The 16,127-nt window shown below is 35.4% G+C and overlaps 1 protein-coding gene across 2 annotated transcripts in view; it reads left to right on the top strand.

The window, feature by feature from the left end:
* EML5 (EMAP like 5) overlaps window positions 1–16,127 on the top strand; it is a 91,652-nt gene that overhangs the window by 24,109 nt on the left and 51,416 nt on the right. For both annotated transcript variants that reach the window (XM_059850116.1, XM_059850117.1), the window contains exons 5-11: window positions 1,128–1,313; window positions 8,581–8,716; window positions 10,069–10,270; window positions 11,336–11,473; window positions 12,177–12,433; window positions 14,403–14,615; window positions 15,550–15,717. In XM_059850116.1, coding sequence (XP_059706099.1) covers window positions 1,128–1,313; window positions 8,581–8,716; window positions 10,069–10,270; window positions 11,336–11,473; window positions 12,177–12,433; window positions 14,403–14,615; window positions 15,550–15,717 — 1,300 coding nt within the window. The remainder of the gene's footprint in view (window positions 1–1,127; window positions 1,314–8,580; window positions 8,717–10,068; window positions 10,271–11,335; window positions 11,474–12,176; window positions 12,434–14,402; window positions 14,616–15,549; window positions 15,718–16,127) is intronic.

Here is a 16,127-nt window from a genome sequence, read left to right as displayed (position 1 = left end):
ACACTGTGTTCAGCCAAATCCAAAACATAGCTCCATACCAGACATTGTGAAGAAAATTAAGTATCCCAGCCCAAACCAGCACAGCTAGTCAAGATGCTGGGCTTTGTCTAATCAGTACTGGTAATTTCTGCTTATTTCTGAATTACAGTATTGCAGGTACAAAATCTATTCATGGTAACATCTTACATTATCCCATAATTATTGAAGTCTGTTCAGAATTTTGAATTGATTATTGATAACAGTGCCTTGCTGTGAGATACAGTTCCCTAAACACATATGCAGGAAACTCTGTATGCTGAGACAATGTAAGAGTAACCTGCCAGTAGTGATGCTTTCATGTTTTACATTGGATTACTTCAGCAGCTTCACTTTCCAGTGCACATTTACATGTTTGGACAGGAGGGTTTGAAAGCAAGTGCTTCTTGTTTGCAGAGATCTCAGAAACTACAGTGTTTGTCTGGAGACTTAGCTGGCAAGTATCGTTTTCTGACAAGAGATTTTGCCAGTCTTTAATGCAGGATTCATTGGTAGATGTTGGGTGACCTAGGAGGAAATTCACACTTGTAGGATTGCTGCAATTACACACAAATGGTTTATTAGAAAGTTCTTAAAAATCTCTGCCTCAGATGGCTACTCTGTGTGATCCATGGTTCTGATGAGAAATACATCTGCAAAAAAACCAGCTGCCTTCAAACAGAGCAAATAGAGTCTTATCAGAAATCACATGCTTAGGTGGCATCTTTAAATGTATAAAATAACATAAAGTACAAATGCACCATTGTGAGCATAAAAGTCTTACATCAAAGAAAGATAAGAGAATTCTATTATGAAATGCTTTTTGAAAATAACTGAAAATACAACTGACTTACAAATTACTATTTGAAAGAATTTTAGTTTCATTTAATACCGATATCCCAAAATTCCTTCCCAACTACTCTGTTACGATGATTTTATGGGAAGATAAAGTTGGTTAATAACATAAAACACTGTTAAACTGGAGAACAAAGGCATGGAAAAGGAGGTGAATGGTGATGCCTTTTGCAGGCAAGGTACTTCTCTTTCAGATGTACATATTAAATTATAAGGTATTAGCAAAATAGCCATTTCTAAATCACTTCATGTTGCAGTTCTGGAGCTTGTGTGGCAATTCCTTGACACCAAAACGTGGTGTCTTTGGCAAGACCGGTGATCTCCAGACTATCCTGTGCCTGGCCTGTGCAAGGGATGAGGTGACGTATTCGGGCGCGCTGAACGGAGATATTTATGTGTGGAAGGGAATCAACCTCGTCAGGACAATACAAGGAGCCCATGCTGTAAGTAGCCCTTTCTAAATTAATACTGAATGTTAAATAGATTTCTGGAAAGCCAGAAAGAGCAATGTGAGGTCACCTTGCCTGTGCTCCTAAATGGTTTCAATGATACTCAGGATGTCACACTGGAATATTTTTTTGGAACAGTATACAGATTTGAAAAGTGAAGACATGGCAGTGAAAGTTTAAGAAAAATTTTACAAAGTGCTTGGTAATATCTTCTTTTAATTGAAATGTTTAATATGAATATAAAGTGGTTATAATTTTGCTATTCAGGTTTTAATTACATTTTTCCATGTTATTTTAAAGCATATGGATTTGTGATTAAAATAGGCAGCAAAAAAACCCACTTTTTGGTTTGCATTCTGATTTGTGCATGCTAAACTGTGAAAATTCTCATTACCTCTCATTTGGTAATATGCAGTATTTGACTTCTAATTGTCCAAGTATCACTTAAAAACAAAGCCAACCAGGTTCTGGCTGGTTTAACTTATGAAGCATGAAACTGCTAAGGTCAGTTTATGAAGATATATGATTTGCTGGTTGAATGTTAATTTTTGTTTTGAAAAGCATTGTACCTTCTTGATAATATTTGAAGTTCCAATCTTAGCACTTTAACAAAAAACAAGCATATGAGTTCTGATATTGCAGCTTCAAAATTCTAGATATAAATTAATAACAGTTAATGATTCTTGCTTGTAAGGATGTGTTTGTTTTAACTGGCCTGTTGGGCTGGGTGGCCTGATGTTTGTAAATGAAGTAGAAGAGTCACTCTTTGATTCAATCAGGTGGAGTGGAGGGGATGAAGTGATGAATGTTATGTGTGTGGGAGAGGTTGCAGTCATTTGTGGTAGAGCAGACTCTTGGTTTACCTAAGATTCAGAAATACACATTCAGGATGATTGCAGCTTGTTGAATGAACTAATAATTCAAAAGTGATTGGAGTGCTTATTCTGTAAGTTGTATAATGACACTGTCTGGTTATGAACAAAGATAAAGTTATGAAGAACATCTGTGTGTGAAATGTATCCCAGACTATATTTTACATTTGAGATTTCTTTATCTGCAAAGAAGTGTATGTATATATAAACAAAAAAAATTATAGATAAACCCAGACAATCATACTGTCCTGTATGCATCTGTGGAAATATAAAATGTGTTCAAGAGGGCCCACATTATGAATCAGGAAGTATGAGGGGGTATTTACAGTGTGGAGTTATTCTTTCTCTATAACTTCAGATCTGGTTTCAGTCTTCATAATAAGTGTTCAATAGTGTTCTGTTCTTTTCCTGGGATGATTGGACATTGCATATGCAGACCTCAATTCCCAGAGGAAAGAGTGTACTTAGTCTCCTGCTGAAAACTGATGCCAAAATATTCTCTGTTGGTGCTGTAGGAAACAGCTGTCCTGCATATTAATATACTTGTTACATGGACTATTTAGACTTGAAACAGTTTATTTCTCAGAATAATGCAGTGCTTTTCAGCTGTTTAAGTATGAAATGACAGCTGATAAACGTAAGATGATGAGAGCTTGTTGCTCCATTCCATTATGTGCTGTGTCAGTTCTGAGTTGACCATAAGATCAAATTTGAAGTGCAGTAACATCCTTATCTTCAGTAACATCAATGGACAGAGCTCAGGTGACCTTGGAGTAGGTCTCATCTAGCCTTCTATTTTTGGCTCTGTCATCTAGGCTCAATGGAATTGTACTTTGCAGTTCTGAAAATTAAGTAGGAACACTAGTTCATGTCTTTGAAATTCATTTTTACAAGAGATTAGAGTCACTACAAATCTCACGGATTTTAGGGGAAAAAAAACCCAATAAAATATGGAAACTTCTTTCCAACAAAATGAAGCCTTGTTTTTCAATTGAAAATTACTTTAAAGGATAATATTGACAGACTACTCTAAGCCAAACATATGGAAACTTAGAATGACAGTATCTCTTCAGCCATACTAAAATATTATCATGATATTTTGTGGCTACTTAATTTAATAAATTAATGTACTTAATTTTATAAAGGATAAATTATGTCCTTCTTGTCCAAAGGAAATGCAAGTGTAAACAACAAGATTTATGGTGTATGTCTGTTGTTGAAGGGACTGTGCACTGTAGGAGGGAATTGTTACAAATTTCTCTTCAGTGTGCTAGTGTTGGAATTGTCATCCCTGAATACCTGTTCATCATCCTGCATCATTACTCCTCAACAGGTGTGACATAAACTGTAACCTCACTGAAGGAAGATGTCTCATTATTTTCACAAATACCATTCTTTTCTTGCAGCATAACCAGCAGATATTTGAGATACTGGAAAACAGTTTCTAAAGCATGTTAGTGATGTGGAGAAATAGTCCAGCCACAGATTTATTAAGTTATTATTAAGACATTGTCTGCATAAATATAGAAAACCTGTTATTTTCAAAGGTTGGTTCTTTTTGTTGTGGTTTCCTTAGCTGAAAAAACATTTTTCCTTTTAAGAATAATTCCATGTGAAAAATAAGGCATGGTCTCCCAGTATGAGCAACCAAGGAAACAGCAACTTTTAACACTAACAAGCAAAATAAGAATTCTTAATTCAGACAGATTATCTGTTTTCTATCATAGCATTACTAACAGAGAGGAAAGTCAAGTCTCCTGCAGATTTCCATCTGAATTTGAGTAGAAACAAAAAGTTGAAAGCACATAAGTTAAGAGTTGGAAGAGGATTAGGGAGTTCACTTAAAATAGAAATAGGAATGAAAAGTAGGAAAAGATGGAAATAAGCAGGGTTTAGGAGTAAAGGCACAGAGTTCATGTGCAGGGGACAATGGATAACAATGGGAAACTTCAATTCTAGATTTGCCTCCTAAATAATAATCTTAGTAATGAAAATTTTAAAGGGGAGAAAGAAAACAATAACATGAAAACATGTGTAAATTAACTGGCAATGGTAATGCTCCATGAGGTTACTTGTAGGTGATGGATCTGGCTTTGGAAAGTTAATAAATACCTTGACTAATAAAAAATAAAATTAATAGTTGTCTCATTTGTGTACCAGTGCAAAGAACCGATTATAGAAACTTCCACTTACCATCTCATGTGTTTTAAATTCAAGGTATTCCATGACTATTAAGATATGTACGAGATGTTACTTGGATATTAAAACAAAATTGTATGCTTAGTGAAAACATTGTATGTTTTAAAGGTTCTTGTGTGCTATGCTTTTGCCTTGCATAGTAAATGTACATAAGACGCTTTCTCAGCAGATGAATAATTAATTTTGAGATAGTCTTTCAGAGGTACACATTAAAGTTGTGTGGATTGATGTCAGAAACTGAGGTTAAATAACAAGCTTGAGGTTAAATAACAGGCACTCTGTTAAAACCATTGCACGCCTATGTCAGTGTGCTGGATACTAATTAAATATAGATGGAAGCAATATAATGAACTTAAATGAATGGTTTTAAACTGGTATCATGTACCAACACCATGACCATTAAGTCATGCAGTATTTTCTCCTGCTGCTTAGACTAGTCATTGGTTTCAAAGGAAACTGTCCACTTCTAGCCAATGGGAGGTATATGGACAAGTATTTTAATTTTTTATAGTAATATGCACATTTTTAAGTTGTTTTCTGGATGATTTGTTGGACAGGAGGATCACATTTCCCAGCAGTGTCTCTCCTCTGCAAACTCACTGACACCCATCTTAAATGTTTACAGTCTGTTTCCTTACTGTGCAGTATGTGTTGGGAGAGCCAATGTGTCGGGGTGAGTGCCAAGCATGGGTGTGGCTTTTCATTTCTGTGTCCTGTAGTGTACCTGGGAGTGAAAAGGAGGCACTGCAGTTGTTTTTGTGTTGGCATAGTGTCTCTGTTCTCCATGTTGCTCAGTAGTAGTCAGTTGCTCCTAAGTTTCCGTATGATCTTCCAAGCTTGGTCCTAATTATAGCTAGCAGCAGTCATCGTGTGTTTTAGGAATTGCATAGTCAGAGTTAGAGGGGTGGATTTTATACAAACAACTGCATTTAGATAAACTGACACTTGTTTTTTGCACGCTGGGGGCAAGATAGGTCCAGCAACAGTAAAAAACCATAAACGGCTTCAGTATTGGAAAATTCTTGGATTCAAGTTGTGGCTAAGTATTCTGGCAGGAGGAATCATCTTTGTCAAATTCTTCTGTACTTCTCCAGCTTTCCACTACAAATTCTTGTAGATCTGGGCATTTATTTTTTTATTTGCTCTCATTCAACGACTTTTTTTTCTCAAATTTGAGGGAACACAGATGTGATACCAGCTGGTTATGTTGGAAAAGCAGGAAATATTCAGCATTCTGAGAAAATGTTGATAGATTTGAGATGATATTTCCAGAATTTTCACGTTCATTAGGAAGTGAATGAAGAATTTGTAAAAGAAGAATGCAGTCTGTATGCCAAGCTTTGTAAGTTTCAAGATGGAAGTCTTTGATTTACACCTTTTATTTTCATTCAGAAGCACAGTCTTTGTGGCTCACATTCCATTGGATCTAACAAAGTCAGTGCAATTGTTTGCCTTTCATTACTGCTAGAGGGGTTTTAAACATCAAGAAATAAATTATGTTGATTACAACTTCAGGCTGAAGGATTAAAGAAGCACGAAGACTGCAAAGTTGATTTGCATTAACAATCTTGTCAGTTTTTAAAAGGAAGGATTTAGTGGAGGATTTACTGGCCAAGCTGCCCCAGTAAAGAATCTGTCTTTTCCCCTTTAAGTATGAGCCTAACAATTATATGAAATGTGGCAAAGCTCAGATTTTCCATTAGATATTACAGTCCCTATTAATGAGGGGCATTTCTATAGTTTTCATCTCGTTCTCTTATTCCAGTGGCACAAAGACTGCAATGAGAGTGTCCTATTGCATTTCAAGAGATTGAGCAAGCACATCTGCCAAATCTCCTTGACAACCACTATGTCCTTTTCAAGATAAGGATATTCTGTGGAATGGAAAACAGATTAATGCTGGATCCACTTGATTTTATCTTCAGAGCATTCCGCCAGCTCCTACATTGCCAAATGTCTGATTATATTTTTTAATGCTGACTAATTAAATAATGGATTTTGGAAAGAGTTAATTAGAGAAAAGAAAATAATTATATTATCAAGATTGCATTCCAAAAAGAGCTTTAGAAGACTTAAACTTGGACAGAATTCAGCATAAGCTACAAAATGAGCTGAAATTCCTCTAGACTTATATTTATTCCATGGCACCTAGAATAATGGAATCACTAAGGTTGGAAAAGGCCTCCAAGATTAGAGTCCAGTTGTTAACCTGGCACTGCTACGTTCACCACTAAGCCCTACCCACAACTGTCACATTCCACCTGTTTTTGAACACTTCCAGGGATTATTCCTCTAGGACTTCCCTGGGCAGCCTGTTCCAATACCTGGCAACCTTTTTAGTGAAGAAATGTTTGCTAATATCCAATCTAAACCTTCTCTGGTGCAGCTTGAGGCCATTTCCTCTCATTCTGTCACTTTTTACCTGGAAGAAGAGACCAACCCCCACCTAGCTACAGCCTCCTATCAAGCAGTTATAGGGAGTGATAAGGTCTCCCCTGAAACTCCTTTTCTCCAGGCTAAACACTCCCAGCTCCCTCAGCTGCTCCTCATAAGACTTCTGCTCACAATAGTAAAGGTTAATGCAGTAAAACAGATAGACACACGTGGAGAAAAACAAATACAGTTTGTGCTGTATTTTCAAAAATCTCTAGGCTCCTAAAGAAACAGAAGATTTTCAAGATGTTAGAGATAATGGGAATTAGACTTTTAATCTGCTTATGACTTAAAAATTACACTATTTGCTCTTTATACACCTACTGCTCCTGAACTTGTGGCTTGTCATAAAAGTCTCTTTCTTGAGAGTGGACATGACATGCCAAAAAAGTTGAAGTTCTGGTCACCCAAGTCTTTCAGTTTTCATTGTCATTTGACATTCCAGTAGGCTTCTTTTTTTTTGTGAAAGCTGAGAGATTTCTTTTTTTGTAACATGAAAAATTGTATCCTTGTTACCTGATGCTAGAGAAGCAAACACAATCCATATTTCATTAGGACCAGTCCATGATGATATTTTTTCTTAGTTATAATTTAAGAAGAAAAAGCATATTGGTAGGAGATAATAGTCATGAGTACTCCAGAATTCTCACAAGTCACATTGTATCCTAATTTGTTCTGCGAGTGTACAGCTCTTCTTTCCCCCAAGAGCCAATCTCTCCTTTGCAGATTGCTTTGATCTTTGCAGTTAATGGGCTTCATTACTATAAAATCTAGACCCTATCGAAAGAACTGTTAGAATTTTACCTTTACTTCTTTACAAAACTGAAATTTCAGACCAATATTTTAGAAGATGTGTATATTATTGGCTGGTCTGCTTTCTTTTGGACAGGAATTAGAGGCAGATTTTCACTTTCATTGTTTCTAATGCTCTCTTGTTTACTTTTCTCATAGCTGAATATTATATACTTAAAATAAATATAAAAAAATGTTTAAACTTCTCAAAGGCTTATCAGCTAAAGTTGCCTTTTCAGTAGCTTTGCTTACTGAAATGTGTGAGTTATTTCTGAACATAAGGCTAGTGAGTTGGGTAGGTAATTAAAAAAACAATAGTGTGTATGCCATTTAGACATGTATCATGTTAAATCAAATATAGTGGCTATGTGGCTATAGTATCTTTATTTTAATAGTATATGTATCATCTTTGCCTCTTTGTTATCCTGAAGAAAACATGTATCAAGTGAGTTGAAGAAAATGGATTAGGTTTTGTTTCCTGATGTTTGCCTTTAAAATAATAATCTCTATTAAGTTTTCAATGGTGTAGTGTGATCACTGTGTTTCTTAAGTTTTATTTCTAGTTTTAAATCAGTCTTCCTTGGTTTAAAAAATAAAAAAATCCCAGATGTTTTTTGCATTGTTGTATAGCAGCTGGGTACTAGCAGCAAAGGCCCTAAAGCAAGCCGAATAGAGATCATGGGAAATCTTCATGCTGACATTTATTAGAGTTGGCCCTGGTCCTAAGGCAAGAGAATATGAAACTAAGCCCTTCCTAGGGATGAGAAGCAGAATCACCATGATGAAGATCATCAGCAGGAAAGCATTCTTGCAGCAATTCACTTTGTTTCTCACGTGTTGTTAATTCTGCTTTTTTGGAGTTTGTTTCCATTTCTGACTTTCTCGTATTTGAAACTTGTATTAGTTGCATACTGGTTTTCTCCAATCTGTGTATGTTGTTAAAAGTGATTTTCTTCTCTCTTTAGGCAGGAATTTTCAGCATGAATGCCTGTGAAGAGGGGTTTGCCACTGGTGGCAGGGATGGCTGCGTTCGCTTGTGGGACTTAAATTTTAAACCAATTACTGTGATTGATCTCAGGGAAACAGACCAGGGGTATAAAGGTAAAGAGAAATTTGTTGCTGCCATTATACCAATAAGATAGGAAATTTATCAGTTTTGAACAAGAAAAGACTTTAAAACCCAAAGTGTTGTTTTATGTACGTTACCATGAGCTATTTGCTAGAAATGGAATAGATCATGCCTACTAGTATGAAGGTCACAGTTACTTTTACAAACAGTACATATGATGAGGATGTAGACACAGATTTAATGTTTTAATGCATATTGTTTCTAGACCACAGCAGTTTTTAACAAGGAACAGTAATGCTTTAAGAGAACTTGAGGCAGTGATATCTACAGTGTCAAAAAATGGAGTAAAAAAATTTCATTTGCTAGTTATCCAAATATTCATTAAAACTATTTGGATGTTATCTACAGTTTTGTGAAACTTAGAAGAGTGCTTACTTGTAATTATGACTTCAGTTACAGTTCATGTCATGCTAAAACTTTACATGGAGTGTTTCAGATACTGTTGCTGTAATGATTTAGAATAAGAATACAAACAGGAACTGAAGCACTAGTGCCACTTACAATATTGCTTTTGTTGGCATTTGGTTTTCTTAACCCCCAGTCACTTTTATTTTCTAATATCTTGCCAAGAATTTGAAAATGTGTTAGAATGTCTGATAGCAATGAGATACTCAGGGTCAATACATAACTGATTACAAGTGAAGTCTTTGTATGGTGTAATTGACATGGCATTCCCACCACGACTGTGAAGTATTGCAGCAAGATGGAACACATTTCATTTTAAATATGCCCTGCAGTAGAGTAGCTCTGTTAAATTTAAATTTACTCAGCTGCTGCATCTCAATTTTGATGCATGTAGCTGAAAGCTGTTTCATTCAGTTTCATTCTTTCAGACTTATTCTCACGTCCAGTTGCCTCCTGTACTTCTGATGTAACAGACTCTTGCCGTAAACTTTTGGCTTATCAAATGCCCATGACAGAGCAAGCAGTTTTAAAAAAAAAATCTTATATTGAATAAAATGAGTTTTCTGACTCTTTTCCCTCTACTCTTTTTTTTTTTTTTAAATATATACTTCTGAGGTTGTCTCTATGGCCTGTCCTCTTGCTCATTTTCTTAACTGTATTTTCTGCTACTTCACTATCTTACATCTTGGTGGAGCCTATATATATCCTCCAAGTAGTCATGAAAAAGTTTATGTTCTGAGGGCAAGTATGCCACTATCTATGAAATAGATAAAAAGAGTAAAAGAAGTAAATCCAGGAATAAGAGAAGGGATATTGGGACTTCTTGACATTTTCTTGCTTTTATGCTTTGTCTTTTGCTAGTTTACCTTTGTTTTACAAGTTCTGAGGATGTATCTCTCAGTAACAATCTCTTCTGCAGGTCTCTCTGTAAGAAGTGTTTGCTGGAGAGGAGACCATATACTCGTTGGGACACAAGATAGTGAAATTTTTGAAATTGTGGTGCATGAGCGTAACAAGCCTTTCCTGATAATGCAGGGGCACTGTGAAGGAGAGCTCTGGGCTTTGGCTGTCCATCCTACAAAACCCCTGGCCATGACTGGAAGCGATGATCGATCAGTCAGGTTAAATTTTGTTTCTTTGTTAAACTGCATACAGTTTTAGGCAATCAACTCATTTTGTAGGTAACCTGATTGAAATGTATGCATTTTAAAGTTAGTAAAATGTGGCATTGATGTACTCCTACAGTTAAGTTATGCAGGAAATGAGTGCTCTCCAGTAATAAAATACAGTGGAAGAATGCATATCCTAAAACCCCCCGTATATATGAAATTTGAAAACTTGTTTAGGCTAACATTGAGCACTCATAGACAAGTATCTTTTAAGTCTTTCCTTTTCAGGAGTTATGTTAAGCATGCACAGCTTGTGATGAAAAAAGACTGTGATAAAAACTTGCACATTTTACTCTTACCATATTTACTTTTCCAAATCCTACAAATTAACTTTTAATGTGTGAATTTCATCAAATCCAGTCCATGCATTGTAAACAGAATATAAATGCTCAGAAAGCCCACCAAATTACTCCCTCTTACATATTCATCTCTATTTTTTTTGGATCAAAACTCCCTTTTCTTTCTTATAAGTAAACGTGTTAGCATTTTTGTTAAATATCCTAAGTGCAACGCAGTTAAGCAAATCAAGAATTCTATTATTATTATTATTATTACTCTCAAATTCCAGATATGATTGTAAATAATAGATAATCTACCTTGTTGTAAAAAACTCACATATTTGAATATTATTAGTTATAAGGACTTTTTAATAGGAAAAGTTGTTTATACTGATCAAAGTCTTTAATTGTTATTTAATGTTTCTGGCTAAAATGATTAGTGGAATTTTTGCAGGAGTGATCTAAAAGTATTGTCATATGTTATAATTTTTTATATTCAGAAAATCAAAATCAATCTCTCCCCACATTTTCTCATTAGAGATATTCCTACTTTTTGAAATATAAAAGTATTTTTTGCTGTATGCATAATTCACACCTATGTCTTGGATTTTCCTTGTGGAAAAATATTTTAAAATAGGGACACTGCCATGTCCAGCGCTGTGCAGAAATTGAGGGCTTCATCTTCTCTGTGACAAAGGTGCACACCCATTTTACATGAGCAATAATGACTTTATTTTAGAATCTGGAGTTTAATAGACCATGCTCTGATTGCCCGGTGCAACATGGAGGAGCCCATTCGCTGTGCCGCCGTCAGCACCGATGGAATCCATCTTGCTCTTGGAATGAAGGATGGCTCTTTCACTGTGCTTCGAGTCAGGTGTGGTACAAAACTTCAATGTAGATATGTTATTAATGTTTTGATCTCTTGTGGACATGCATGTGGTCTCTTGTGCTTTTGTTTTAAATTGTGGAGGGTGCTTTGATTTTTTTAAATGTGTGCTACATATGTTCGTGCTGTTCTATAACAACCCATTTGAAAAAGTGTACTGGTCTATTTGCAGAGAGTGGCAGTGCTCTAGGAAATGTTTTGCTTTAGGTTTTATATTTATGAATTATCCTTGAATTACTAACAAATAAATTTTCATTACTTTGTAAATTGCTCCCATGTGTTGGAATTCTGCTCTCAGCACATCTTGCATACAAAACAAGTCCTGCCTTGTGCTGCTGTGATCCCACAGTTTTAAAGGAAAAATGAGATTTGTGTCTCATGTCAGTGAAGTTTCCTTCCATGGGTGAATAAAGATCTCATAATCTACTTGATAAAATTTACTTGTGGACCCAGCTTGAGCATCTCCTTTTGTTCACTGTCCTTCAGCCCAGTGAAGCACCTTCTTGTGTCACCGTTTCCTTCTTTTTTTTTCTCCATGAAGCCCTAACCAAGTCTAAGAACAGCAGTGTTGTGTTTACACACAGCATAGTAAAGTTCAATATATAATTTCACAATCTTGTTCGCTTTTTAGACTGGGAACTTGACAGTGTGCTGAGACTTTACTTATGACATGCTTTCTTTCATACTACAGAGATATGACTGAGGTTGTTCATATCAAAGACAGGAAAGAAGCTATTCATGAACTCAAATATTCTCCAGATGGGAATTTCCTAGCTGTTGGCTCCAATGACAGCTCTGTGGATATATATGGTGTTGTTCAGCGATATAAGAAAGTTGGGGAATGTATTGGCTCCTTAAGCTTCATCACACATATGGATTGGTCTTCAGACAGTAAATACTTACAGACCAATGATGGCAATGGAAAGAGACTTTTTTACAGAATGCCAGGTAAGGTTCTGGGTTGCCTTCGTGCTGTTTGGTACTTATAACGGAAATAACATATAGTGGTTTTGTAAAAAAAAAAAACCAAATGTAAATCCTGGTTCCAAGTATGGAGGTATAGATGAAGGGTTTTATGAGTTCATAAGATTATTTGCCACATTTGAGTAAGTACAGCATTTTTCTGGCAAAGTTCCTGAAATATTTGTATTCTTATATGTTTAGTCTTCTTTCCAATGTACGTTTTTATACTATAGATGCTGCCTTAGAATTTATTTTGTTTCTCAAAAATAAATTTTTGCTCCCACTTTTTTTAGAAGAATTAAAATGCAGCATTTAAATTAAATTTTGCGATAGCATAACAGCTTTGTTCTTATAGAGCTTGGATATTAAATAAATTAATATTTTATTGCACTGAATGGTTTTTAAAATGTGTGGAATAATAGGTATGTTGCGGCTCAGAAGAGGCATTTGGTTGTCTAAAACGATGCGGCAGATTGAGAAATTCAACTTAAAAGAGCTTTTACAGTGAGGAACTTTGTGATAACCCTATTATTGCAAGTGTTTTCAAGACAGTTTTCTTTAAAACTTGACTGAAGTGTCCCAGAGTCTTGAAATTATTTCTATTAAGGTAGTTCCCTCTGTAGAGGACATGTGCACATAGTGCTATCTTAAACCTTGAAATTTAAGCAGTCCTTTTTATAATATGCCAATGGCAGTATTTATCACAAGGCTCGGCTTCTGTCTGTTGCATACACTATTTACATAATATTCTGTATTCTTCCCACTCATCTTTGTGGTATTTTTATTTGTAGTAACTGTGTATTATCACCACTTTTTATATTGTTCCTTCATTCTTATACAGATTTATAAAGATTTATGGTTTGCACTATACATTATTCACAGATTCTTGGAGCTTTTTGTGATTCTCTGCTGAAGCATCCCATTCATTCTATGCACAACTTTGATTCTGTGCACTGAATGCAACAGAAGATGTGTAAGAAAAGATAGTGAGAATTTAATTAGACAGTAACAGACAGAGGAGGAGCAATTTGAAGTTGTAAGATAGCTTTCAGCTTGGAGTTTCTTCATATGTTAGAATGTGGGATTGTGAAACCTTGTTTATAAAAAAAACTTACTCAAAGTCAGTAGAGTTAGTGGAATCTCCCCTACATTTTAAAGTAATGATCAAATTGTGTAACACTTGAAATTCCACAATGAATTAAGGAACTTACGGTTGTCTGGCACAAGACCTGCAGGGCTTAGGTATGGATATAAACAGTGTTGTTAATCATAGTTTACATGGATTAGTGATTGAAAGGCTGAGAAGTGGATTGTTGTCCTGCTTACCTTCTGCAGGTGTGTGTTCAGTCTGACTCAGCTTTCACTTTTGCTTGCACTGTTCTTGCAATTCCTCTAGCCCCTGGCTTCTGGCCTTTCCAGAAGACAAAGCACGCATTTGATGGGCCTTTGGTCTGACTCAGTTCCTCAGCTCTTACCTTGTGGGATTGGATCAATTTCATTAGAGATAGAGCTGGTGTGAAATAATGGAACAAGGATCTAAGCACAAAATAGGTGGCTTTAGTAATTTGCAGTGGCCAGATATGAGTTCTTCAGTTCTTGCTCTAAATAATCCAAGTTTCTACAATCATTCAGCAACAGAATTTTTTATGAACTATATCTTAGAATGATTAAATGTATTTTTGATAAACATGTAAAAATAACAGCCTCAAGTAGATACCAAGAAATAATAAAAACTATAAAGTACCAAACCTATGATCTTCTGTTAAATAGTCTTGAGAAGTCTTCTTACTGATACTGTTGGTCATAATAGGCAGTCCTAGATTAGAACCATTTCAGAAGTAGGTTTTTAATTCTGTTGTACTTGGTTTCAGTTTTTAGAGACTTTTTAAAAATGTTGCATTCCTTAAAATTGCATGAGTGAATACTGAGAAATGTCTCTTTATTTTTTGCTTAGGTGGAAAAGAAGTAACAAACAAGGAAGAATTGAAAGGCATTCAGTGGGCATCATGGACCTGTGTTTCTGGCCTTGAAGTAAATGGAATCTGGCCCAAATATTCTGATATAAATGATATAAATTCTGTGGATGCGAATTTTATTGGTCAAGTTATGGTTACAGCTGATGATTATGGAATAGTAAAGCTCTTTCGATACCCATGTCTAAGAAAAGGTAGTGCCTTTTAAATTCAATTATATGCATATTTTTAAATTGGGACTATTCAAGAAAATGTATTAGAAGACTGCAAAATTAAATGGCATTTAATATCACTTTGTTCAAAAAAAGTTTGAAAAAATGGGGGAATACCAGTCTTTAAAAACAGCACCCAAAACATTCATTTAAATACATAAATGTTGAGGACATATCCTAAGACCTATCCACGCAGGACTAGCCAGCATTAAAACTGAATGGTGTGTAGAATGAAGTTCTTCAAACAGCTCTGAAACAATGAAGCCTTTCTGATCTAAAAAGATTACTTATAATGGAGTGCTGTTAGAACCTTAATTTCAGTAACTCATCCAATGATTGTCTTGTGGTTATGTAGCCATGAAAGTGTTGACTGGATGTAGCTGTACTGCTACCACCAGTTTGACTGCTAAACATGGGAGGAGATTAATTGCTAGAAGTGCTTAGCACTGACATTGTACATTGGGAACCGGTGCTACAAGCATGTATATTTATAAGGGGGTGTTTTCACAGACTTAAATCCACATGATTTAAATAACTGTCCTTTTTCAAAGTAGAAGTAATAATTTTACTTTGTAAAAAGTAAAATAAAATTAATACAGTGAAATTTTTTAAATCTCTGGTACGCCTCATACAGCGTTATCATATGTCTTCTGTTCTTGTGTTTGACTTGATTAAGTTATTATATTTTGGAACCTGAACTAACAAATGTATCTTACACACACATTAAAATTTGTGAAAACTGCAAAAATTGTTGCAATTGATTAAAATACCAGTAGAAATTAGAATATGTTTATTAAACACTACTTTTTCTATGGGTTCTTTAATATGATTTTCGAAGGTGCTTCTGAAACATTTATTTCACAAATATTGAGTGATATTTTTATTATTTTAATTTTTTTTTAAATTCTTGTTCTAGGAGCAAAGTTTAAAAAATATCTTGGTCATTCTGCTCACGTGACGAACGTCAGATGGTCGCACGATCACCAGTGGGTTGTCTCCATCGGGGGAGCTGATCATTCTGTCTTTCAGTGGAAGTTTGTCCCCGACCGCAAGTTGAAGGACACTCTTCATATAGCACCCCAAGGTAAGGAACTAACTGAAAAAAACACAACAGAAGGCTAAAAGAGAAGGAAAATTCTTTGGTGACGGTATTGAAATAAGTACTTAAAATTTTCAGTCTGCACAATTACAACAGTTGTTGTTCTTTAAACTTTGGAGGTGCATGAATCACCTGATAGAGTTGCCAGTACCTCTAATCCTTGCCAATACCCTGTTGTCTTGGTTTGGCATTAATTGATCTTTGGCCAATGGTCAGACCATCACATCTGTGTGTTCAGGCTAGCAGGGGTATGAAAAGCCTTCACTGCTGTGACTCTTTTACAAAGAAAAATTTTAAAAGTTCAAACACAGATATGAATTTCTGAATTTTGTATATATCACCCTTTACTGAATTGACAACAGCTGCATGCTCAGGTGTCACTGGAAAAATATGGT

The sequence above is a fragment of the Haemorhous mexicanus genome, chromosome 6 (assembly GCF_027477595.1).
Source record: "Haemorhous mexicanus isolate bHaeMex1 chromosome 6, bHaeMex1.pri, whole genome shotgun sequence".
In the NCBI taxonomy this organism is placed as follows: domain Eukaryota; kingdom Metazoa; phylum Chordata; class Aves; order Passeriformes; family Fringillidae; genus Haemorhous; species Haemorhous mexicanus.
This window is presented reverse-complemented; position numbering and strand designations above follow the sequence as displayed.